General features: G+C 41.4%; 1 protein-coding gene across 4 annotated transcripts in view; it reads left to right on the top strand.

Moving 5' to 3' along the window:
• Positions 1–27280, top strand: part of UNC13C (unc-13 homolog C) — a 433277-nt gene that overhangs the window by 238723 nt on the left and 167274 nt on the right. For all 4 annotated transcript variants that reach the window (XM_073303829.1, XM_073303827.2, XM_073303826.2 and 1 more), the window contains exon 18: positions 24887–24972. In XM_073303829.1, the coding sequence (XP_073159930.1) occupies positions 24887–24972 (86 nt within the window). The remainder of the gene's footprint in view (positions 1–24886; positions 24973–27280) is intronic.

Raw genomic sequence — 27280 nt, 5'->3', positions numbered from 1 at the left:
TAGAAAGACCAAGCGGTATTCCTTTTTTTAACTTTTGAAATGAAATTATATAATATTTCTTTGTTTGGTGGATTAATGTTTTATGGAAGAAGTGACATGATTAAAACAGTATGCTGCAATTGCTATTTGCTAGATAATGTTGTATAGCCATGTAACAGTGCCAGAGAAACTTACTGGATATACTTTCCATACTTTTTTCTGAGGGAAAATCCCAGGCTAATCTTCTGAGAGACTAAAGAGCTGAATGGATTGGAATTTCTGATCTAGTTTGTGATTTCAATTATGGGAATCGTTATCATTAAGAGTTAATACATTTTTAGTTTGATATTCCTGTATTTACTTAAATTCTGGCTCTTATAGTAAGATCTCTTCTTGTTGTTCTTTCAATTTAGGTTCAGTTTTCATTTTGTAGATTTGAATATTTATATGTAGCCCTGTATTAGTGTTAAACACTATGAAAACAGTGTTGCTTTTTATGTTTTCCCTTTACTTGTGGATCTGCTTTCTTCAAAACAATGGAGGGAAAAGCGTATAGAGTGGCTGCATTTAAAAACTCACAATTTACTATTATAAGAGGGATCCGGGGAGTTGACCTGTAAACCTGACACATTTAAACATTCAAAATAAGTGTTAAGTGAATAAGTAGTGACAGTGAAACCTAATTTATTCTTCTCTCTGTTGACAAGTTCCACCAAATAACTTTGTATGAGTTAGGGATTAAAAACTGTCATGCAAGCAAGGAAGATGATTTTGGCAGCAGTATTTTGGATGAACTGAAATTTTGTAGTATTTCTGTGAAAGTGACAGAGAAATTGGTAAAATGATGGCCCAAAAGACAGAAATAATTGTAACAAGAGGAAACAAAATGAATCATATAGCACTGTCATGGAGGTCTCCTTGGCTCCCTGAGAAATGTGAAAATTCATGACTGCTACGTGGAACACTAAAATGCCTAAAGTAATATACAGTCCCTCTGTCCCTCTGGAATTGTCCCTCTGGAAAAATGGATTGCTGTCTAGGGGCCAGATTTTCTAGTCCTTACTTGAAGCAAACTCTTTCTTACTTCAATAGCTTAGAGGTAAATTAAATAAACTTTGCTTCAATAAAGACTGCAGAAGTTGATCCTGGGTTATTATTTTTCATTGATGGTGTTTGGTTATGCAGAGTGGAAGCCATTAAAAAGTCAGAACATGTCAACACTTCTCATGCTTATCTCATATTCTCCGTATACGGAAAATGTTTGTGTTGGGGGGGCAGGTGGAGGGGATTTTCCTCAGCTTACTGCTCTGTGTTAAGTATTGCTAATTTTTCACAGGTGACCACTGAAACAACAACCAGAAATTAATTGGTTTAGGTATGGAACCAAGTAGGAGTTTTGATAAGGAAACTTAGAAATTATTTGGGTAATCCAGAAGCACTAAATACAGTCACAAAGCTAAGGTAGATATGTGGATACAAAGGATGCAAACGCACATTCCACAAACTGTTTGGATACAGGAAACATAGAGAACAATGCCCCCACAATTACAGAAAACCCAAATCCCAGAATCATTTAGATATAGGCAATAAAAAGTACATTCAATGATGTGCAAGCAGATAGAACACAGACTTCACAATGCATATAAGGGTGGCAGATACAGAACAAACAGTGACACCTAGATACTACAGTGATGGGGGACTTACAAAGGCATATAATAGTAGTGAACTGGAAGCGACTGGCCCATGCTCAACTATGCAGTGTTGGGGAGGATATGGCCTATTTAAGAGCTAATCAGAATGGCACCCTCTGTGCTTGTGGGAGCAGATTGAGGCTACTGATGCTTCTCTCAGGAGCAGTTCACCCAATAGAGGGTAGGGATGGATAGGGAGTAGGCCCTCTTACATGCTGGCTCTTCAATGGATGCCACAGAATACTGTTATGGTTGGCCCTGGTTTTGGATGCACTTGCTGCTTCTGGTTCAAACTCCAGTAAGAAAATACTGTTTCTCCTTTTGCCTGAGCAGTTAGCCAAAATCCAGGGCCTTGCAGGGTAGCTTCCATTAGGATGAGAAATCGGCAATCCAGAATTGGTATATCCTTGCTGTAAGTTTGTTTCTTGTTTTCCTGAACACAGTAGAAACAAGCAGCAGCCAGCAGTTTCATTGCTCAGAAATCCCCAAATCCGCCACTCCAGTGAGCTCTGTACCCTATAAGCCCTGTTTCTCTGCTTCCTCTCAGGGTCACACTCACAAATCCTTCTCCAGGCTTTTTCTGCCTCTAGTGCACTCAGCCTACAAATGATATCTCAGGCCCTGCATTTGCAACCAGCGAAACCCCTCAGTGCACACAGCTTAGCTCTGACCTTCCACATGGCCTAGTGCCTTGGGCATTCACCCCCTTAGCCCTCAGCTGTTCTTACTACATAAAGGGGATTGATTGTTCCTTCTGTTGAGCCTGAAACTGTGGCACACTGTTGGATTTAATGAGGTCTGTGATTGTCTTTAAATCTTTCAGCCTAACAATAGTCACACAAAGAAACCCTTGCAGTCTTATTTGCTTGTAGAGTTCCAAAAAAATTTTAGTCCACCAGCTTCAGACAGTGCGTCTCATGGATCTTGTTCACCTTTTACTTACCTGTACTGAAGTCAATTTAGTTACACTAGCATTGAACTTGTGTAAAGGAAAGGAGAATCAAGCTCTGTGTATATAAATCTTATTGTTTTCCATCATCTCAGATATCCATTGAGTGAATTTCTTCACTGTTGTTACCCCACTAACTTCGATGCAGCTACACCAGGAACTAATTTGACCTATGAACTTTCACATTTTAAGTTAGAACATACAGCATCAAACAGAATAACCCTCATGTCATATCACTTACGTTTTAGAAGTGTTTACATTTAGTTTTGGTTGATTTTTGCATGTGTGTATGGTTTGTTGTCTATGTATTTCTGTATATCGTGAATTTGGTTTGCATTCCTCATAATTTGTGACTTTGAGCAGATGAAAATGCTAATAAATTAACGGTAAGGGTGGTTGTTCAGCAACTCTGACAAACAGAATATTTGTGTTCTCTATTTCTATTCCCTCTCTGACATTTGATATCAAATATAAGAAATGCCAAAGCAATGTACAATGACAATTGGAAGTTGTACCTATAGTTGTCAAATACTATTTTGGGCATAACACAATGTCACGGAGAGCTCTGTATACCAAGGAATTTGTAAGAATCAGCCTCCATTTATAAAAATGCTATTTTTGGTGCCTTGTAGCAATTTTTACAGTGGACATATGGCAAGCCTAAGATCTTTTCCATCTTCAGGGCCTAGGGCGGGGGTGGGCCAAATACGGCCCGCAGGCTGGATCTGGCCCGTCTAACATTTCTGTCTGGCCTGCCATGACTCCGGTGGCGCAGCGGGGCACTCAGGCAGGCTGCTTGCATGCCGTGGCTCCACACCACTCCCGGAAGTGGGCAGCTGCTGCTGGCATATCTCTGCGTGCCCCTGGTGGGGGGCGGGAGGGAGGGGAAGTGGCTCTGTGCGCCGCCCCTGCCCCCAGCACTGTCCTCACAGTTCCCATTCGCCGGGAACCGGCCAATGCGAGCTGCGGGGGCAGTGCTTGTGGGTGCGGGCAGTACACAGAGACCCGCTGCCTCCCTCCTGCCAAGGGGCGTGCAGAGTTGTGCCAGCAGCAGCCATCCGCAGCCGCTTCTGGGAGCAGGATGGGACCACAGCATGCAGGCAGCCTGCCTGCCTGAACCCTGCTGCGCCGCTGGCCAGGAGCCGCCTGTGGTAAGTACCTCCTGGCCAGAGCCTACACCTTGCATCCCCTCCCGCACCCCAATCCCCTGTCCCAGGTTAGAACCCCCTCCTGCACCCAAACTCTCTCCGAGAGCCCACACCCCTCACCCTCTCCTGCATCCCAACACTCTTCACCAGCCTGGAGCTCCCTCCTGCACCAAAACTCCCTTCCACACCCTGCACTCTCTCCATTAATATAGTAGAAATGTGCGGCCAGTGACGTCTTACCAAAATTCGTAGAATGGCCCCCTGCGAAAATTATTGCCCACCTCTGGCCTAGGGTATGTAACCCTTCTGTCAGGTGGAGCCAGGAGCAGCCAGGGCCAGATTCAATAGCTGGGGGTTCCTTTCCACTGATCCAACACAGATCCAGCTCGAGTCCCCACCCAGTAGCCTGGGAAATTTACACATCACCCCTGGGCACCTCTGAGAAGCAATACTTCCCTGCTCGCAAGCACAGAGTCTGAGTGTAGAAAAGAAACTTTTAATGAAAGGAGGGAAGTAACTTGGCATTAATTTGGGAAAACACCACAAACAGGGTTCATAAACAACCCACGAGTAAAAGACCCACCCCAAGTAGGTTGGGCAGTGTTCTTTTCCCCTCAGGTTCTTAAATCCACCAACCCAAAAGTCCCCTTCACATGCCCAACCCTTCTCTGCACCCCACTCACAGTTGTTGCCCTTTGTCAGTGCAGACCTAGAGTTCAGAGGTGTATCTGCAGTGTTCACCTCCCATCCTGGGTTGGGGGTAAAGCTGGCGGGGGGAGAGACATCTTATTCACTTGTCACGCCTCGCTGCCACTGCCCCACCAGCTGCCTGCCTGCTGCTCCTGCTGGCTGCCCCTGTTGGCTGCCTGCTCGCTGCTCCCACCAGCCAGTCTCTTCGGGCTTGTCTACACTGGCAATTTACAGTGCTGCAACTTTCTTGCTCAGGGGAGTGAAAAAACACCTCCATGAGCACTGTAAAGTGCCACTGTAGACAGTGCACCAGCACTGGTAAGTACTGCCCTCATGGAGGTGGGTTTTTTTAGCGCTCTGGGAGAGCTCTCTCCTAGCGCTCTGCCACGACCACACAAGCCACCTAAAAACGCTACCACAGCAGCACTTTGCCAGCGTAGACTAGCCCGTGGTAATTTTAGCTCTATGTGGGAAACACAGTCCTATCACAACCGGTTTCTGCTCTGATAGAGCAATTAAAATAACAAAAGAGGCTCCTAATGAAGCCTATCTAGCTCTATTCTTTGGACAGTAGTGGGGAACAGGTTAAACCAGCCTAGAGAGGACTCGAGGGCATGCAGCCAGTCTCCTGACTGGCATTTCTGCCCCTACTCTTCTTGCTTTCCCAGGGGTCGGACATTCGAGCCCTTGCTTTACCAAGGTTTTTTAGACTGAAAGTGACTCTCTCCTTTGGCACAGGTTAAGCACAGTCCTTCTTTTCTGTATTCCCACAATAATTACAATCGTTGGTAACCATATTTCACTACCCCCGCATTCAGTACTAACAATTTTTGACTCAACACGAGCCAAATTGATTAAAATGAGCACACCATTGCTCCATCAGCTGAATATCTAGCAAATCTAAGTAAAGCAGGAGCAAACTGTATTTACATAAACACAACTAGGGTCTCTTCCCCCGCCCAGCTAGCTGTCAGAGAAGCATTCGTTCAGACCCTGCTTACAGGTATTAAGATTAGGATATAAAGAGGCCAGATTAAAAATATTACATGTACAATATATTTCTGAAAGCAAAATAATCTGTAAAGATTCTGCAGTGTTGAATAGTGAAAGACATTAAAAGATCAATCCTCTGCTGTACAGATACATGTTGCTGCATATCTTGTAAAATCATGATGTGTGCATTTTTGCACAAGTACAGTAGTTAAATTTATAAGCAATTGCAACAGAATATGTATTCCCTAAAACAAATATGTTAGAATATGAAGCACTGAGTGGGATTTTTCTCCTATAAACTATATTCATGCAATGTGTGTGTGAAACTATACACTCTGGGTCAAATGTGAAGGCTAATTTACCCAGCTAGAATTTCCCATTCCTGCTTACTTCCCATGTTTCTCTGAATATTTAGTTATTATTTAGTGTATGTATTAGTACAAATTAGATCCCAGACCCTGCCATGGATAGGACACAGAATTAGGATTCAGGAGACCTGCCTTCTAGTCCAGGCTTCGCCACAGACTTGCTATGGGACCTTGGGCAAGTGACTTCCATTGTCTTCCTCTGTTTGCCTTTCAAGGCACCATCTGTCTTCCCTGTTCAGACTGTAAACTCAGGAGGGCAGTGACTGTTTCTTACTAAGTGTTTTTACAGCACCTATCACAATGAGCCCCTAATCTCACCCTTATGCTATACCATAATACAAATAACGGATTATTTGTTAGTGTTGCATATGAGTAACCTTAGGCATTTCAATAGTCACACTGGAGTCAGTTGGACTACTCATATATAAAATTACTCAAGTATGTAAACATTTTGGCAGGATTGTGGCCTACTATGCTAAATACAGAAGCTTCGCCAAAGGAAGACAGTCTGGAAACGATTGCATTGTAGTGCTGCTTATGTAAATAAAACCTTCATCATAGTATTTGCAATCCCAGTGGGACATTTAGATAATGGAGGCACAGTGGCAAAGCTTTTACTAGCAGTTTTTTCCTTCTCTCCTTCTTCAAATATTTAATGAACGTATTTCAACCGAAAAACAGCCTACTAGAAAACACTTTTTTAAATCTGAGTTGATTTTTTTCTGATTGCTGCGCATGCACTGGGGCCAAATAAAAGTTTGTTTACATGTGTTTTTACATTTTAAAAATGTGATTTAAAATGTATAGCTTTCAAGGGCCCAGTCATGAAGTTCTTACTCAGACAAAATTCCCAAGACAAGTGAATGATCACTTAACAAGTAGTGATTAATATGGTCTGCCTGGTGTATTTAAAAATTGTCAGCTACTGTTAAACTTCCAAAAAGAAAAGGAGTACTTTAGAGACTAACAAGGTGCCACAAGTACTCCTTTTCTTTTTGCAAATACAGACTAACACGGCTACTATTCTGAAACCTGTTAAACTTCCATGTACTTTACACAGAGACATATGATACAGGTGGAGGGAGAAAGGCGTAGTCATATCTATGGGTTTCCTATAACCATAGCTGCCTGCCAATCACAGGGGTTTTTTAAAGGAGCCATTTGGTTTCTTTCTTGTTACGTTTTTTAGGCTTTGCAGCTTCTGGCAGGTGCCCAAAACAGGAAATAATCAAATGGGGACATTTCAAGCACTGGGAATGGGATCCAGTGGTGGTATTTTGGAAACAGAAATGAAAAGCCCCATTGAGCTCTGATCCTAACACACTTTCATGCTTACAGGGTTATCTTGCACCTTTGACCCTGGCCTTTTTCAAGTGCCCCCCTTTCAAGTAACAGGCTACAGTGCCTTCACTCCTCTTCGGGTGCAATCCTGTAATTCTCCCATTCACAGCCCAGGTCCCCAGGCTACATTATCCTGTTTAAACAACTGTGTTTCCTCAGCAGGTCCAACTTGGTTAGCACCTGCAAGAGGCATGCTTTTGGAAGTTGTGACCAGTAGGTAAATGCAGTGACTCAGAACAGCTTTTTCACAATGAAGTATTTATTTATTTATTATAGAAACATAACATTCACAGAGCAAAGAGTTAAAACAACAAAAACCTTGCATATGTATGTCTTATTGAAAGCTTAACATTTCCTTTAGGCTTAGGCAGGCCCAACTTATCCCAGGTACCCTTTGGGGTCTGTCTGTTTCTCTGTGGACACTGCCTTTCAGTCCCTTGTCTTCTTTAAACTTCAGGAAGCGTGTCTTTTTAAAACCAGGCAGGCACCTTTATTCTCTGTGTCCCCAAGTTGCCCATCTATCTGGTGAACATCCCAGTGGGTGGAGGTAGACCATACCAGAGAACAATCCAGTCATTCTATTTGAGCATGAGCTTTCGTGAGCTACAGCTCAGCTCACGAAAGCTCATGCTCAAATAAATTGGTTAGTCTCTAAGGTGCCACAAGTCCTCCTTTTCTTTTTGCGAATACAGACTAACACGGCTGTTACCCTGAATCCAGTCATTATGTCATTGGTGTGGGTAGATGGCTGGTTATCTGAAATCATTGTGCTCCTTTCCTGGGAACATACGAGAACTGCTGTTGGAATTAAATCTCCTGATGCCATATGGCAGACTGTACAAATAGAGGAAGACATAATAATCATAAAAATAATACAGATATCTCTCATGTTCTTCACATAGGCACTCTTGCCAGTGAAATTAAATGGGACATTCCATTAAAGATAATAATTTTCCAGTTGTTTTTGGTTGCTCTAGTTCCACAGTTTTGTGTCTGTGTAAATGCAGTCTCAGTGTCACTAAAGGCACTGCTGTGTATGATGTTGGATTTCAAGCAGAGCACATCAGCCTGCTTGCCTTCATGCCGACATTGTAAATGATAGTATCACTGATACGGGTGGGATCCACTGAGTCAGCACCTAATATTGACCAGGCTGAGGTGTCTAGTGATATTTGTTACAATGGGCATTGAATTAGTTGATCTTCACTCCACTGAGACAGCTATTTTCAGCACCTCATGGGCCTTATCTACTCTAAAAATTCCCACCAATGCTGCCATCGGTTTGACTCCTTTAGTGCTAGCAACAATATAAATAAGGTGCCAGGACTTTTAAGTACTATGGGTGAAATCCTGGCTCCATTGAACTCCATGGAAGTTTTGCCATTGACATGAATAAGGCCAGGATTTCACTCTGTCCTGTAGACCTGCTCTGACCAGGGTTAGATGACATGGTGCAAAAAAATGCCTGTCTGAAGCTTTGTCAGTACTAGAGCTCCCACCTTTTCTACCATCAATTAAGCTGACCCAGTGATAGGAATAGTGGGAAATGTTTGTAGAAATTCCTTGGGAATTCCATGGGAGTGTAGAGGGGACAGCGCTATCTGACACCAGCATTAAATATAGCCAATAGGTAAGTGACTTAAGGCATTAACTAAGATCTTATTTAGTAGTAATCACTCTTTTCTGAGAAATTTGTCTGTTGTAAAATAAATGAAATGGGTAATTTGAAACTTTTAAAATGCTCATTCAGTCTGAACTCTCATGTGTTTGTATGCAAAGTACATAAATGGTTTCTGTATTGGAATAGGAAACTGTCAGGTTATTTAATTTTCATTTTTATTTAATATATGGAAGTCCACAGGTTTACTTACCTGTTTTTTAAAATTGCCTTTCTTGACCTTAGGCACTTGTGCAAAACATGAAAATTACCAACAAAATAAATTTCACCAAGCAAATCATCATTGGCATTCAAAACACTATACAACTGTAAACTCAGCAGTTCTCCAGTAATTAAGAACTCCGCAAAGGACCAGCTGCTACCACCCTTACTCGCACCAAGTAGGACCTTACTCTGTGAATAGTTAATTGAAATGAATAGCACTACTAGTGCAGTGAGGTATACTCAGCGTGAGTAAGGGTGGCCAAATCTGGCCCAAAGATAACAACTATAATATCCCCATGCAGTCCCTTCTAGGTCCTTTAAAAGAAGATGAGCTTTGTAGTATGCGCTGAGAATGAAGAAACCCAGGCTTTTTTGGACCAATGAGAGAAGAGAATTCCAGAGTCAGGGACCATTCCCCTCCCCCGCCACCATAGCGAACTCCCTGTCATCAGCCAATTCTCTTTTGTATTAGGGGAATGCTAACTTGAATCCAGCATTGATTACAGGTGGAGCTGTATAACCTGGAGAAGGAGAGGAGTTTTCTCTGATAGACTCATAGACATTAAGGTCAGAAGGGACCATTATGATCATCTAGTCTGACCTCCTGCACAATGCAGGCCACAGAATCTCACCCACCCACTCCTGCAATAAACCTCTCACCTATGTCTGAGCTATTGAAGTCCTCAAATCATGGTTTAAAGACTTCAAGGTGCAAAGAAGCCTCCAGCAAGTGACCCGTGCCCCATGCTGCAGAGAAAGGCGAAAAACCCCCAGGGCCTCTTCCACTCTGCCCTGGAGGAAAATTCCTTCCCGTCCCCAAATATGGTGATCAGCTGAACCCTGAGCATGTGGGCAAGATTCACCAGCCAGATACCCAGGAAAGAATTCTCTGTAGTAACTCAGATCCCACCCCATCTAACATCCCATCACAGGCCATTGGGCCTATTTACAATGAATAGTTAAAGATCGATTAATTGCCAAAATTATGTTACCCCATGATAGTCCAGGCCTAAAATCATTTCGATCTTTCTAGGTCAAAACCAATACTTCAAATTTTATTTGGAAACTAATCAATAGTCCTGGTGTAACATACTCTCTGCATGAGGTTTCTACTTTTTGGTGATGTAGGAAAGATGGTTTTTGTTAAAAAGATATTTTTTGTTTGCTATGATACGCTGGATATCTATAACTGGAAACCTTTGCGGGGTTGGGAAGGAGCCTCATGCACAATCCATCATATACATTCTAGAAATAATAGACACTCAGTAGCAATGCAAGAGATGTTATTTCTTTAAGATTCTGAGGCGCTCCCAAATATTGACAAAAGTGAACACAAATGAATTACAAAGAGCCAAATCAAAGTCTGTCTTTCAAGGGAAAATATAATAATAGTAGTAATACCTTGCTTTTATTTGGTGCTCGTCATCAGTAGGTCTCAAAGCACTTTATAAATGAGGTAAGTATCATTATCCCCATTTTACAGATGGGAAAACAGAGATGTGAAGTGATTTGCACAAAAACTGGGCCCTGAATTACCAATGTGCAACTATGATTTCCATTTTGTTTCTTAAACAGATCAGATTATGTATCTAAATCCAGTGTTACCCTTCAGGAAATATGACATTGTAATGGGGATCACTGTTATAGTTTAATAATACCTTCCTTTTATATTTATTTCTAGTAAAATATTTTGGTTAAATATACAACAGTTGTCATTGCTTCTGAAAACAGGAGAGATGAAAGAACAGTGTCAGATTTTGAGAACATCAAGGTCAGCAAAGATCAACTGAAAGCCAGGAAATACAGAGTTAATTCCCTTCTTCTCCGTGTCCGACCTCTCCCCTCCCATTCCACATCCCCCCCACCTCCTTCCATCACTTGACACCCTCAGCCCTTCTCCTACCACCCATCCCCATTTATCCTGCTCCCCATAACTGCCCTTTCCCTTGCTACACCCCTCTTCCCCTATTGCCACCTACTCTTCCACCGCAATCACTTCCCCTCCCAGTGAGCATTTGTATATGTAATATTTATTTTCTTTTAAAAAAATACTTTCCTTGCCTTCTGATTATTCTGCTGTATTCAGATTCTATTTCACCAAAATACATAAAGAAACAAAACTTTGACAGCGGCAGATTGTAGCAAGAGGTCTCCTTTTTTATTGTTATTTAAGATTTCTGCCTAGAGTTGGGATTTAATTCACAGTGCCTCATTGTTGCTCAGGTTCAATGGCTGTAAGATTTCCCCTTGAGCCATTCAGGCCCTGTGAGTCATAGCTAGTTTCCAACCCCCTTAGAGTGACATTCTCTTTACATGCGCAGTGTAATCTGTTTGGCATGCACAAGTCCATGGGGCCGGATGCGCTGCATCCGAGAGTGCTAAAGGAGTTGGCGGATGTGATTGCAGAGCCATTGGCCAATATCTTTGAAAACTCATGGTGAATGGGGGAAGTCCCGGACGACTGAAAAAAGGCTAATGCAGTGCCCATATTTAAAAAAGGGAAGGAGGAGGATCCAGGGAACTACAGGTCAGTCAGCCTCACCTCAGTCCCTGGAAAAATCATGGAGCAGGTCCTCAAGGAATCAATTCTGAAGCACTTAGAGGAGAGGAAAGTGATCAGGAACAGTCAGCATGGATTCACCAAGGGCAAGTCATGCCTGACTAATCTAATTGCTTTCTATGACAAGATAATTGGCTCTGTGGATGAGGGGAAAGCAGTGGACGTATTGTTCCTTGACTTTAGCAAAGCTTTTGACACTGTCTCCCACAGTATTCTTGCCAGCAAGTTAAAGAAGTATGGGCTGGATGAATGGACTATAAGGTGGATAGAAAGTTGGCTAGATTGTCGGGCTCAACGGGTCATGATCAATGGTTCCATGTCTAGTTGGCAGCCGGTATCAAGTGGAGTGCCCCAAGGGTCGGTCCTTGGGCCGGTTTTGTCAATATCTTCATAAATGATCTGGAGGATGGTGTGGATTGCACCCTCAGCAAGTTTGCAGATGACACTAAACTGGGAGGAGAGGTAGATACGCTGGAGGGTAGGGATAGGATACAGAGGGCCCTAGACAAATTAGAGGATTGGGCCAAAAGAAATCTGATGAGGTTCAACAAGGACAAGTGCAGAGTCCTGCACTTAGGACGGAAGAATCCCATGCACTGCTACAGACTAGGGACCGAATGGCTCGGCAGCAGTTCCGCAGAAAAGGACCTAGAGGTTACAGTGGATGAGCAGCTGGATATGAGTCAACAGTGTGCCCTTGTTGCCAAGAAGACCAATGGCATTTTGGGATGTATATATAGGGGCATTGCCAGGAGATCAAGGGATGTGATCGTTCCCCTCTATTCGACATTGGTGAGGCCTCATCTGGAGTACTGTGTCCAGTTTTGGGCCCCACACTACAAGAAGGATGTAGAAAAATTAGAAAGCGTCCAGCGGAGGGCAACAAAAGTGATTAGGGGACTGGAACACATGACTTATGAGGAGAGGCTGGGATTGTTTAGTCTGCGGAAGAGAAGAATGAGGGGGGATTTGATAGCTGCTTTCAACTACCTGAAAGGGGGTTCCAAAGAGGATGGCTCTAGACTGTTCTCAGTGGTAGCGGATGACAGAACAAGGAGTAATGGTCTCAAGTTGCAGTGGGGGAGGTTTAGGTTGGATATTAGGAAAAACTTTTTCACTAGGAGGGTGGCGAAACACTGGAATGCGTTACCGAGGGAGGTGGTGGAATCTCCTTCCTTAGATATTTTTAAGGTCAGGCTTGACAAAGCCCTGGCTGGGATGATTTAGTTGGAGATTGGTCCTGCTTTGAGCAGTGGGTTGGACTAGATGACCTCCTGAGGTCCCTTCCAACCCTGATGTTCTATGATTCAAACAGGAGAACTGAAGTCTTTGGCTAATTAGCCAAAGAGCTAATAATGTTGTAATGGGATTTCCCCCAAAAGGCTAGTGGGCAAGGTGCACTCTGTTGGGATGACTCTTCGGTGTCTGAGACACTGGTGTGATGATCTCAGCCCTGGTTTGATCTCTGTCTGTGTGCAGAAAAACATTGCCAAAACACGTCAATTTTAAGAAAAGCTGTTTTGGGGGTGGTTGTATCTAGGGAATGCCTTGGGCAAAAGGCCCCATATTTGGATCACTGACTGAACCTCATACACCCCCCCCCCCCATGAGGCATATCAAATTTCAAGACAATGTAGCACTCCTGTAGATACAGATTTTAAGACCCCGTTTCGATTTGCCAGTCAGGCACAAACGTGCAAATGAGGTGTCTCTTTGATAAAGCGTGATAATTCTATTTTCATGTCTCTGAAGTACAGTTAAGTTAGATATTTACTCTTGATATGTTTTTATTTTATTCTTTTGGCATTTTTCTTTTTTGTTACGTAATCAGTTCTTTGAACACTTCATGCTGATTATTGCTCCCACTGTTGGAGTACCAGAGCAACAAGCAGCATCTAGCAGGCCTCGACATCTGTGCACATTTCAACTGATTTAATTTTCTTGTACCTATGGGCAATTCCAGTTGTCTGTACATAGCCTTCAGCTCATTGCCAGAATTGATTGTTGAATCATATTTTCCCCCCTTTGGGCCATTAGTCTATCTTATACCATAGGTCACTCTCATTAAAGGCAGCTATAGCAGTAGGATGCATAATCCTGAATGCTATTTGGTGTAGACTTTTGTATGTCTAACACAAAGTACTTTATTTTTGAATCAAACAGACAAAATGATTATCAGCATCTTAGCTTTTGCACCATTTCAATATAATATAGTGTATATATCTCAGCAATTAAAAGTGCCTAATCCTGTTCCCACTAAAGCAGGACTGGTCTCTAAATAGGCCCCCACACTATAGCTACCATTCTGTTTCACAGCATTACCAGAGAGAATGGATTTGTTTGTTTATTGGAGATGATCCAAGGTGGCAGGTGGAGGACAGATCCATATTACAAAGACTGCCAGCTTATTTGAAAAATTGAAGGACAGCTTTGCTCGAAGCTATTGAATGAACCAGAATTATGATATCAGATTGGTGAACATGGCACATTAACAGGATTTGCAATATGAGTCTTGCTTATGGCTTAAGCTGATTTTGCTGAGAGATTTCAACTTTGTCTTTCTATATTGGAACCTGGGGTAGCATTTGCTACCACATTAAGTGTAGCAGGTGCTTTCAGTTTCCTGGTTTCCTTGATTAATTTGCTTCACAAAGTTTTACTCTGTCCAGTTTTTTTTCCTTTAGTCTTTTTCACCTCTTCATTAGACTGGGTTTTCTTTTTGAGTAATTCTTTATTATCCTTCTTGGTGCTTCATTTTTGCTTCTTCTTCAACTTTGATCTTTACGGGGGGAAAGATGATAAATTACAGTTCACCCAGAGAGAAAAGAAGGGGAAACGGAAGAAGTTGCATAGAAGGGAAAACAAAATGGAGCTTTAAGCAGAGCAGTTACTAAGGCTACATCTAAACTTAAAATGCTACAGCACCACAGCTGTAGCACTTCAGTGTAGACACTCACTATAGCAACACGAGGGGATCTCCCATTGTTGTAGTTAATCCATCTCCCCGAGAGGCAGTAGCTAGGTCGACAGAATTCTTCCATCAACCTAGCACTGTGTGCACGGGGGGGCTGGGATGACACAGCTCTCTTTCTCTCAGGGGTGTGAAAAATTGATGCAAGTTTCCAATATAGATTTTCCACTATAGATGCAAGTTTCCATTTTTTCAACCAGTATATGAAGCAGGGATTGGCAACCTTTGGCATGCAGCCCGTCAGGGAAATCTGCTGGCGGGCCAGGACGATTTGTTTACCTGCAGCATCCGCAGTTTGCTGTTCCAGGCCAATGGGGGCTGCGGGAAGCAGTGACCAACACATCCCTCAGCCCGCACTGCTTCCCGCAGACCCCATTGGCCTGGGACGGCAAACTGTGGTCGTGGAAGCTGCGATTGGCTGAACCTGCAGACACGTCAGGTAAACAACCTGTCCCGGCCCACCAGCAGCGTGCCAAAGGTTGCCAATCCCTGATATAAAGTATCCCAGAAAGGGAAGGATGCCAAAAGGAAACATCTAGTCTAAATCCCCAAACCAAGCACTTTAGGGTTTCTTCTTTGGAAGCATGTACACTCTGTACCTGAGAATTGAAAGGTAATGTTATTTTTTTACTACAATTCACTAACAAATAATAATTGATTCTCTGTAGCAAATAAATAATAAAGTTAACTTTAGCAGTTACTGCTAAAAAAGATAGTCTGGCAGAAATATCTGATGATTGAAGATGGTGATTCTTTCCCACTGGATAGGCGATTCATATGTGGAGAGGGCTGTCGGCTCTGACTATACACACCATCCTGCCACCTGCCCATAGAGGCTCCATCCATCTCAGGATTCTTTAATTTTTCCATGGATCCCTTTCCATGCTGTGGAACCCACCTTAGATAGGATCCCCTGAATCAGGAGCAAGCAGCAAATTCCCTGGGAGCATGGCATGCTGCCAGAGAGCCTAGGAGTCCAAGGGGCCTAGGATCTGGTGCAAAACACAGGGCTGAACAGGGATGGCCCTGGTATCCAGCAGATCCAAATCATTCCTTCCAATGGAGTTTTTCTCCTGGCCCCTTACTTGAACAAAGTGTAGAAAAAACAAACAAAAACAGTTCTACAGTGGTATAAAGTGATTCAGACTCATGTGCCTTTGTGATGGAGAATTCATTGAGATATGGATGGAATATTAGTATGACCATTTCCTTTTTCTAATTTATTTATATAAGGGAACAACTGCATAAAATCAAACAATAAAAGGGGGCGTGGGTCTGTCATTTTATATGCACATTATATCAATCTGTTAAAAAAGGACATCATTTCAGGTTTCCTTGTTATAAAGTATTTTGTGTCTTGGAAAGCATTAGGAACAGCACAGTACTAGTATACTGTAAGATAATGGTCACATGGATGTCTTCTTCTTAGCATGAGTGTCTCCATCAGAAATACACCCCACATGCATTTGTACCAATGTAACAAAGGATGAAGGTTTTTCCTCTATCAAGGGACAATGATAATTCCAGCAGTGACTAGTTCACATTTAGATTGGTACATGAAACTTCAGACTGTCTACAGTAGTATGTTTGTTGGTGAAACTTTTGTCTGTCAGAGGTCTGAAAAAACACCCCCCTGACTGGCATAAGTTTTGCCAACAGAAGTGCTGGTGTGCACAGCACTATGTCAGCAGGAGTCGGTCTTTTGTCAGCAGAGCTACCACTCTGACTGGGGGTGGTTTCATTATGCCAGCAGGAGAGCTCTCTCCCGCCAGCATAGAGCGGCTACACAGGAGACCTCACAGCGGTGCAACAGTAACGGTACATCTGTGCTGCTGTAGGGTCCCTAGTGTAGACATAGCCTTAGCCAGACTGGCTGAAAGGTTTGCAGGTTTTTCAGTGAGCCTTTGGGAAAGTTTCTTCAATCCAGCCTAAGTGAACCAGATTTAGTAATTTGGTACCTAAACTAGGCAAAAATGTAACTGAAAGAATTTCACTTTTAGTTGTTGGGATCATTAAAACCAAGATTCAAATCAAAATGGAACAAAAAAGCCCCACAAAAATAGATTTTAATGAATATCTCTGAAAATCATAACCATCCATTACTAGTACTGCTGGGCCTATCAACACGAGAGACTGGGACTCCCAACAAATATCCAGTTATCTAGTGGCAGAGTTCTCCCTTTTCTTCCAATGAAGTTGCAAGTATATTTTATTCCAGAATTGATGGATTACCAGAGCCCCTACATACTCCTAAGGAAGTGAATATGCAAAAATAAATAAAATCAAATCAAAATTTCCAAAAAGAAAAATTCAATTTGTCAACACTGGTTTAGAGAAGTTAAATTGTTTCATTTTGAAAATGTCAAATTTCATTATGATATTGTTAAAACATTGTTTGAATAAGATAGAAACCTTTTGACAATAGTAAAATATAGAATATTAATTCAATATAAAATATGAATACACTATGTTAAAATAGTATAATGTAAATCAAAATGAAATGATAGACAAAATGAAAGGTTTTGACATTACCACAATGAAACCTGTCCACTTAATCAAAAATCAAACAAGGAAGTCTAAATGAATCATTTAGCCTTTGCCCTTCAAAATTTTGCCAGAATTAACATGGTCCTACCGAAATGTTTAATTTTCGGTGAAGCTATATTTTCCAACAGAAAACTGTTCCATCAAAACAAAAAGTTTGACTCGCTCCATTAGGCTCCCCACTGGTCAAACAGGTCAAAATAGTTTAGTATGTTAGTATCTTCAGTTGTTTTCTGTTGCATGAATGCAGTGTATGTGATAGCTTTGGCAGGATGTTTATACTGATGGTTTTGTGTTTATATTTGGGTTTTGTCTGACCATTTAAGAATACTTCAGTGCACCTTCCACAAGAAAGCTTGCTGTGAAATATACAGTATATGAACAAATAAGCTACCACAGCTATTACTGCACACAACACAAGTGAATGAATGAAAAGAACCAGAATCCCTGAGGCCAGTGAAATATTTGTTCACTGTTTGCTCAGCAGAGGGGTAATATCAAACAACCATAGAAACATGTATTGAACGGTTTACAGTCTACAGCTTATGTTTCATGTTAAATTGCCTTAGTACTACAAAGAACATGAATCCAAACGTCAAATAGGTACCCAGAGGTATTTTTTTTTGTTAACGAAGTTCAGCACTAAAGAATAATGTAATTTGTCCTGTTTCTTAACATATTAGGGCTTGACTGAACTCAGTAAGAGTTTTTTGCATTGCCTTCATTGGAAGCAGGGTTGGGCCTGTGGCCTAAATTTTTAAAATCACTTGTTGATATTGGACAACTTCATTTTAGGGAATCCAAACTCGGTTTTGTGAATGGAAGTTAGCGGAAGCTGTGGATGCTCAGGCCCTTTGAAAATCATGCCTGTTCAGGCTCCTAAAAGTGGAGATATTCAGATCCAATGACTGCATTTGAAAATTTTTCCCCACAGACATTGCCTCAGTTTACTATTGACATTCATGTACTTCCCATTGTCCTGACTGAGAGTCCTTGCCTGCAGTTTATGGTCTCATGATTGTTCATTTAAAGTACGTCACAAATGACTGGGGTACTGAAACTTCCCCCGTTAGCATTAGTCAAATATTTATACTGACCATAATGACATTAATTATTACCTATTTAATGGTCTGTTTCTATGCTAATCCTTGTTTTGATTGATTCAGTAATTTCAACCATATAATTTGTACAGGCTCAACATTCAGAAATACGTTCTCAATTTAGATACAATTTTATCTAGGGAAAAAGGTTCCTTGCGTCTAATATTAGTTCTCTGAGTCTCAAAAATTTATTTTTTCACTCCCTATCTTAAGGGGTCTCACTTAAATGAAAAACTTTTAAAGGCTTGTCAAGCAATTATTTCAACACACGTTCCTAAAAATTGGCTGAAATTGCCAACTTGTTTTTTGAAATTCTGAAGAGTGACTATTCTCTATAAAAGATTTTTCCTAATGCTGCTTTTTAAGGATCAGTATTTCGTCACATTCCACGAACTTTTACATACTCTGCCTCAAATCCCATAGATGTCAGTAAGAGTTTTAATTTTAATTTAAATTTTAGCAGCTTCACTCACATTATATCTTACATGAAAGACACGATGCAGTGTGAATGGAATACCGCTGCTCAAAACCTCATTGATTTCAATGGGATTATCTGTACTTACATTTACATCATAATTTTTTTTTTTTACTATTATGGTTCCATTGAAGCCAATTAGTGCATATTATAATACCGATGTTCTTAACTCTGCAAAACTACAGCAAGATGGAAGAGCACGTGTATGCAGAATTAAAAATATGGAGCTAGATTCAGGGGGTGTAAATTATACTACCCTGCCACCTGTGAGAACAGCTGTGCCCAAGGAGATTTTTATTCCTGACGGAGAAGAGTCCATCCCACATGAGAAACCCTGCTTTAAATGCCATCTATAAGAGCACCTGACCAGTGGAAAATACCCAGGAGATTCACTGAATCAGTCAATACATCTCCCAAACTGTCTGGCCCTTCTCCCTTCTGCACAAAAACCCTGCCCACTTTTGGGATTTTATCAGGCAGCTCCAAACCCAGGAGGGGTTGTGGGATGTTTGAACTACTGCTTTCTTTGTTCACCCCCAAGACAGCTTTCCACCTTGGGGCCCAGAGCAAATTTCCTCCAGCACAAATTGGCAGGATCCAAAGGAATAGTTTGGCCCCTGAATACCGGGCAGACTATGAAGATATTTCATGGTAAAAAATACTAGCTCATATTATAATCATGTGCTCAGAGCCTTAACATATAGGTGAGCATATCAACAGAGAGAATAAATACCACACACCATCCTTGCAAATGGATTTCAAACCTTTGCAACATAAATAAGAAAAATTAATACTTACATTCACATTGTGTTAAACTTCAGGAAGATTGTGCCATTATAACACCTCTGTTAGGTTTTTCCCTCTTCTCTTTATAAGACTTTGCCATTAACGAATTAGCTTTACCAACCTTTATCACACTTTTAGCATCAGGGATATGACCATTATTTTCCATAGCACATGGAAGAACGTACTATGATATCTCAGGTGCACTGTGTGGTACATATTGCTAATGCTGAATATTTTATCGCAACTATAATGATACTGCATACAGAAAGTAAACATAAAAGCTGTTGTAAAATAACTTCAAAACTCTGCCTTAAACCCAGGAAAGCAAAAGAACATGTAAGGTTGTTCCTTTGTCTTTAACTCACTTTTCAGTATTTAACTGAAGTTATGGCAGCATATATGATAGGATTGTAATCCCCACAACATCAGGATACTGGATCGTTGGCTTTAAATCACAGTGTTTTTGCTTTTCCTGAGTTTGTTAGGCAATAGTAATCACTTAAACATTTGGTGGTTTAATTAAATTTTACCCAGTTTTCATGTTCGGTAAACATAATCCAGGCATTCTGAGGTTTTCTTCATCCTTTCCTCTACTTTAAACCTGTCACATCCTTGACTGATCTGTCACCCTCTCTCTCTGCTCAACCCTCTTAGACCTTTACTCATTTGTACTGTATTATCTTTACCTTACCCCATCTCATCTAAATCTTGTTCCCCTATGAATACAACCAGCTGTGTGGCTGAGCCTTTGAATCTTGATGGAGTAACTTCCCATTATTCTCATGACTGCTTCCTTTTGAGCCCCACTTTCCATCCCATTCCTCATAATTAGGGCCCTACCAAATTAATGGCCATGAAAAACATGTCATTGACTATGACATTTAGTCTTTTGTGTGCTCTTACCCTATACCATACAGGATTTCCCAGACGAGCGTTTCTCAAATCAGGAGTCCGCAAGGTTATTTTAGGGGGGTTGTGGGATTTCCAACCTTACTTCTGCACTGCCTGCAGAGCTGGGTGGTCGGAGAGTGGCGGCTGTTGGCCAGGCACCCAGCTCTGAAAGGCAGCACCCCGCTAGCAACAGCGCAGAAGTAAGGGTGGCAATACCATACCACACCTCCCTTCCGTCTGCGCTACTGCCTTCAGAGCTGGGCAGCTGGAGGGTGGTGGCTGCAGACTGAGGGCAGCACCCTGCCAGCAGCAGCACAGGAGTAAGGGTGAAAATACCACACTGTACATCCTTACTTCTGTGCTGCTGCTGGCGGTGGCTCTACCTTCAGAGCTGGGCTCCTAGCCAGCAGCTGCCGCTTTCCAGCTGCCCAGCTCTAAAGGCAGTACTGTCACAGTGCCACCATCAGCAGCACAGAAGTAAGGGTAGCCGTACCATAACTCCCCTACAATAACTTTGTCCTGTCCCTGCCCCCCCCTTTTTTTGGTCAGGACTCCTACAATTACAACACCATGAAATTTCAGATTTATAGAGCTGAAATCATGACATATAGGATTTTAAAATCCTGTGACTGAGAAATTGACCAAAATGGACCATGAATTTGGTAGGACCCTTCTCATAACCCTGCAAGCCTCCATGCCTATCTTTGCCGAAATTCCACTGTGTCCAATAGCAAGTCTGGCATTTCTCTTGTCTTTAAATCTTATGTACTGGGTCAGGAGCACCCCAGCAAGAACGGCATGGGAAGATCCAAAGAGGTCTGATATGTGAAGAGAACAGCCTGGCCAGCTGAGACTGTTTGACCTGCTGAGAGCCCATGCTGAATTCTGAGAGCTGGTGTTGCCGGTACAGAGTGCCCAAGGCAAGCAACAGTAGGGGTTCATTGCCTGGTGTGCGTCACCCAATAATCACAATGGGGTGGAGAAGCAGAGAATTTATTTGCAGCTACAAACAGGCCCAGGGAGACACAGCTGTCTCAAATCCTGCAGCCCCGACTGCAGATTACATCATACAATTTATACCTTTTTTCCCCAACTTAGCTACAGAAGCATATACAACCAATTACCTATTGCCCTGTACAATAATACAGCCAAAGCGGCCAATTAGATGTTTCCTCATTAGCATTATGTAAGCCCTGCCTTATTTGGTTGTATCCGTTCCTGTGTTGGAGAAAGCTAGTGCAAAACATTCCTTTCTTATCTATACGCTTACTCTGGCCAGAGCTGTCTGAAGGCTGTCTCTGAGAGCAGGCTGTTTGCTCTAAACTGTTTTTGCAACTTTCTGTCTCTGTTTTTATACTAGCTTCCTCATAGTCTGGAAGGATTACAGAAAGTTCACGGAATGGAGAAGCTTTGGTTTGTTTGGGCCTAGCGCAGGGGGGGGCTTCCTTGGCACTCGTGGCCTTCCACTCTCCCAAGTTACCTAGTATGATGCCCAGTGTTACCAACGTGAGGAGGAAGATTCCTTCTGAGCTAAATCTTTCCAGAAATTTAGATTTATGCTAGGTTTCAGCCTTTCATAGTTATTTAGTGATTGGCCCATCCCCCTCCAAACTATTATTCAGTATTTATGATTGATTTTCTATAACCCTGCACTTTTGGGTTGTGTCACAGGAGTCTGCTCACCCCAAGTGCTCCACCTTCTGGTCACTCTGGGGATTAGCTGATTCCAGGTCAGACACGTTCTTTCCACCTCTCACCAACCGCATGCTTCACTTTCTCTTTCTGGTTCTCAATGAGACAAGAGTTCTGTGTTTATGCCTTAGCCCTCCGGTCAGGTCACATGTCCTCCCCTTCTGGCTTATCAAAGGATCTTCTTATGAATGGAGTCAGGCAGTCTTCACATACATTGCCTATCTGGTGCCATTTCCCCAATGGCCAGTAGGGGAACACAGGCCTATCCTATACTCCGGGTTCCAGCTCAGGGACCCTCTAATCAGCAGCTAAGGTCTGGTCTATGCTGAACCTTATTGGCTTTTCCCCTGATACTTTCCTAATCTTCTGACTCCCACGTTCTCTGGGTTTGCCAGCCTCAAAACTCCATCCTCCCAGGGAGTAACTTTAGGCTACTTGCTTTTGTAGCCCCAAACACACCTGAATAACTACAGACTACCTCCCTACAGCCTATCTCTGCTGCCAACTTCCTGTCTTTATAGCCCAGTTGTTCTTCCTCAGCTGGGCTCCCTCATTATTCAGTCAGACGATTATTTAAACCACCTGATTCCTCTCAGCTGTGGCCTGTCTAGTTAATTGGCCCCCTTCTTAGTCTACACTAAACGCTTCAGGGCAAGTGTGGGGTGAACACACATTAAAACAGTAGCTAACTGCAGTTATATTTATCCAACCTACTTATCTTGAATGTAGATTTGGAAGGATTAGCTTTTTATCAGTAAATGTGAGTAAACATCAATTTCACTGTACACACTCACACCAATGAAAAAATATTGCCATTGATAACCAAAATTTACAGAAAAGTGAAGTAAGAAAAATGCTAATTGAAAACTTTGGCATCTGATTCTGACAATTTGTGTTTTAATGGTTATAAAGCTTTAACTTTTTGAATCTCAGTGTCCACTGTCATTAAATAATTATTCACAGCTCCGCATTGTCTAATCTCCATAACTTCCGACAGCTGTGAAAATTTAAATAAATAACAAAATTGAAAAAATGCTTAAAAACAAATATCACTGATATCCATTGAAATTGTTTTTTAAAAAATGAATTCTGACAAGTCTATCTAAATGTAAACAATGAAAAATATATAGCCAAGTTTTTAACTTCCTTTGCAATAATTGGTGGAAAAGAGAGTAGAAAAATGATTGAGTTTTGCATCCCTTTTCAGAAAATGTAAATTACACAGAACTTGTCTACCAATGGCATTCTTACAATGACTATCCATTCCTCTGTAAACTGAGTATTTGAAAAATATAGAGTTAAATCATATGCAACATACAATACCTCCATTTAAATGGGTTAGTTTTCACCCATAGTAATTTATATGTGTGTAAGCACATTTAGCAGCAGAAGATAATTTTTACTTATTACTCAAACATGATCCTATGTAATGAATCTTGTTAATACATTGTTTCTGGGTAATGGGTTTTGCAGTATAAGATATTTATAATTGGTATGAATCATTGTACATTAATAAACAGGATAAAGAACCTTAGAGACTAACCAATTTATTAGAGCATAAGCTTTCGTGAGCTACAGCTCACTTCCTCAGAACGTAGAGACTGCACAGCAAGTTGGTAGAATATACAAGGTTATTTTCTTGTGGCAACATAATTTATTGAATGACAGAATAATGCAAAGCCATAAATCAGCTCCTCAGTGCTATTACAAATGAGTGAAAACAATTTGTTTACATAGGCCAGTCACCACTGTATGTCTTGCTCTCGCTCTCTCTCTCTCTGTGAGTACAGTGAGGTTGTGTAATGAATGTTCAGGATAGTGAATGGTAGCAGTAAATGTTGAGAAATTCCCCTTGTTTACCTATGGCCATCACTCGTGTAATGTGGTTCCTAACAAAGGTGATAGAATTTGGCCTATAATTGTTGTTTTTATGGTGAAAAGTTGGCATGTTCCTGTGAATCTCATATGTACCTACACACTCCATTACATTCAGCATTAACAGAAAGTCCTATTTATCAAGTCAAGTTTATGTTCTGGACTTCCAAATCTCTAATTTTTGGGTCATGGATTGCCCTGGCTCCATTCCCTGAACTCCTTGTGATATTGATATGAGTTCCACATTCAGAACAAGAGCAGCATATCTACGCACACATGCACACCCCTTTTTTTAACCTGGTACAAAACATACAGTGGCTGTCATTAAAAAGTCAGATTTTGCCAACAGCTACTGCACAATGGTAACTGAGGTAGCACAGTTTTTCCTTTCTTTTTCCTTACTTACTTTGCACTTAAATGTATGCAAATATTGACTTCGTAATGGCAACCACTGTATAAACAGACTATTTTCAAAGAGCATATTAAACATGAGATGAGTAGTAAAAGCTTTAACTAACAGTACAGTCTTTTCACTGATCTTACTGCACTTTACTTGTTTCTTCTATGTCTTCAGATTGCCAGTAGTGCTGCAAGTAGTTAGCAACACTAGTGCAATCCATGGTCCAATCCCCTCCCTGGTATAACTCATTGGAAATCAGGGGATTTACACCAATGGACCTCACTTCATTTTTATAAATGTGTATTGTTATATAATTGGTACAGAAAATACTTCAGTATTGAATTAGGGCCCTAACATTATTACAGTTACTCTACAGCAGCACATATCTGAAGGCTAATCTTCCTACATGGTTAACATAATTGTACAAAATGGAGAATACAGTGCAGTGCATGCTTTCAGTGTGATTTTATACAAAAATATTTGCATTTCTGCTGTACAAGTTAAGTTAATTTCTAGCAGCAGGTGAACTGATGTAATGTGATTGATTTCAGGTTCCCTCAAGAGCTGAACATGGGAAAAGTCAGTGCTGAAATCATGTGGACTCTGTTTGCCCAGGATATGAAGTATGCTCTGGAAGGTAATTAGTGCAAACTATTCATTAGACTAGAGAGCTCACCCAGATTGGTTTCCAACACAAATCACACCTGGCATCAAATGTCTGTAGGTGTTAAGAGTTTTCACTTTCATAATATTTTTTCTGGTTTAGTGAAATGGAGACTCAGACACATGGTTGTAAAAGAGGAGGGTGGTAGCCCCAGGTGTAGAAGGCAGCCAGAAAATAAGCATGGAATTGTGAATGGAAGAATGAGTCAAAACAAATATTATGGGTGAAAGGGCATATGACATGAAAGATGGAATGGTAGGAAAAGACCTTTGACAAGTAAAAGGGAAATACTTCACCATTGTAAAAGGGAAATACTACTACTTATCTAAATTTGAAGTCTTAAATCACTAGTGTCTAACATCCTTAATGAAAGGAATTGTAAACATTCAAAGACTTGTTATAAATATTACTTTAAAATGTTAACATACCCATAAAAATTTAACCCAAAAGATTTTTAAAGCATAAAGTTATGGAGAAAATGAGTTAAAATAACCAATACCTATTTTCTATTATTTAAAGATTTCATTATTTCCATCTTCAATGTAAAACCAAACAAACTCAGCAATAGAATCAAATATAGTTTTCCCTACATTCTTTAGGAAGGGAAAAGTTTAGGCAAGGAAAAAGTAAATACAACATAAATATTTTTTCTATAACAAAGATAATGCATTAAAATCCTATAAAACAATATTTATAACAGGAACTAAGTAAAAAAGAAAAGGCAGAGAATTCAAAAATATATACAGTCTGCTCAGGAAAAGAAAATCAATCAATATTCCTAAACTATGCACAAAAGTCCCTGTAGCCTGGATATATATTTATTATGCTAATTAGGATGCTAGAAGAGACCTAGAAGTAAGCAGTAGTTTTCAGAGTTTCTAGTGTATTTGTTTCATACTGTCAGAGACTTGTTGTTATTTCACAAGCTGAACTCTACAAATTTCAGCCCTCATTTAAGCATGTTAGAGATTGAAATGGTAACTCCATTCAACCAACGGGAGAAAGGAAAAAGAATTTGTCTCTACATAAGAAACAAAGAATTGGTTTCCAAAGTAACTTTGTAGGTAAATACATACTAGATGTACGGTACTAAAAGGCTGACTGTCAAAACTACATTCAATTGGGAAAAATTGTTTTTATACTGTTCAATAATACCTGGTGAAACAAACTGTTTGACTCCATTTGTTGTGCAGCCTTGATGAACTGGTAATTAAGTACTGGAACAAATTACCTAAGGAAGTTGTGGAATCTCCTTCACTGGAGGTTTGTAAGAAGAAGATAGACAAACACCTGTCAGGGATGGTCTAGACCAGGGGTTCTCAAACTTTAGCAGCCGGGGGACCCGTATTTTGATTTTAAAAAAATTTCGGACCCCCAAGCCAGCTTCTAATTTTCCCTGGAGGTGCTCCATCCCCACTAAGCCCCAGGACCCACCCCCACTCCACCCATTCCCCCAAGGGCCCACCCCGCCCCACCTCTTACCACCCTCGCTCCATCCCTGCCCCTCCTCTTCCTCACCTCTTTCTTCCCCCTCCCCGAGCCCGCCCCTTCCCCACTCCTCCCCCTCCCTCCCAATGACTCCTGCATGTCGTGGAACAGCTGTTCAGCAGCATGCAGGAGGCCCCCAGAGAGAGGGGGAGGAGTTGATCAGTGGGGCCAGCGGCCCCGGACATGCCTTGCGGACCCCTTGGAGTACCCTCGTGGACCCCCATTTGAGAACCGCTAGTCTAGACACTATTTAGTCCTGCCTCCATGCAAAGGATAGGACTAGATGACCTATTGAGGTCCCTTCCAGTCCTATGATTCTATGAACTTTCTCCCCAAAAGGAAAAAGAAAAGAAATGACAGCCTGTCACAGGAAGCAATTATAAATCAATCAGTACTGTCTACCCTGTTAAACCTGAGTGCAGTGAGAAGAAATCCCATGTTCAGTGCAGCTCTTCTGATGCACATCCAGTTCCCCTTTTTTAAGTAGTTGTTTAGGATAATGTTGTGTGGATTTGTTCAGCAGTAAACATAGCTAACCATAATAAACCATATCCTGCAGTATTTTTGCAGGCAAAACTCTCATTTGTTTCAATCAGGCCCCGTAGTAGCTAAAGAGCTGTTCCAGTGAGTAGTGAAAATAAGTATAAGGCAGTTATTTAGAAACATAGTAGGCCTATTGGGTAAAAAAAACAATATTTGAGGATTGAACTGCATGATATTTACTCCAGAGGATCCAGTGTAATAATCTGTAGGATAGAGCTCCTTTGATGATACACTCCAGATATTCATGGTA

Source organism: Lepidochelys kempii, chromosome 10 (genome assembly GCF_965140285.1).
Source record: "Lepidochelys kempii isolate rLepKem1 chromosome 10, rLepKem1.hap1, whole genome shotgun sequence".
In the NCBI taxonomy this organism is placed as follows: Eukaryota; Metazoa; Chordata; order Testudines; family Cheloniidae; genus Lepidochelys; species Lepidochelys kempii.
This window is presented reverse-complemented; position numbering and strand designations above follow the sequence as displayed.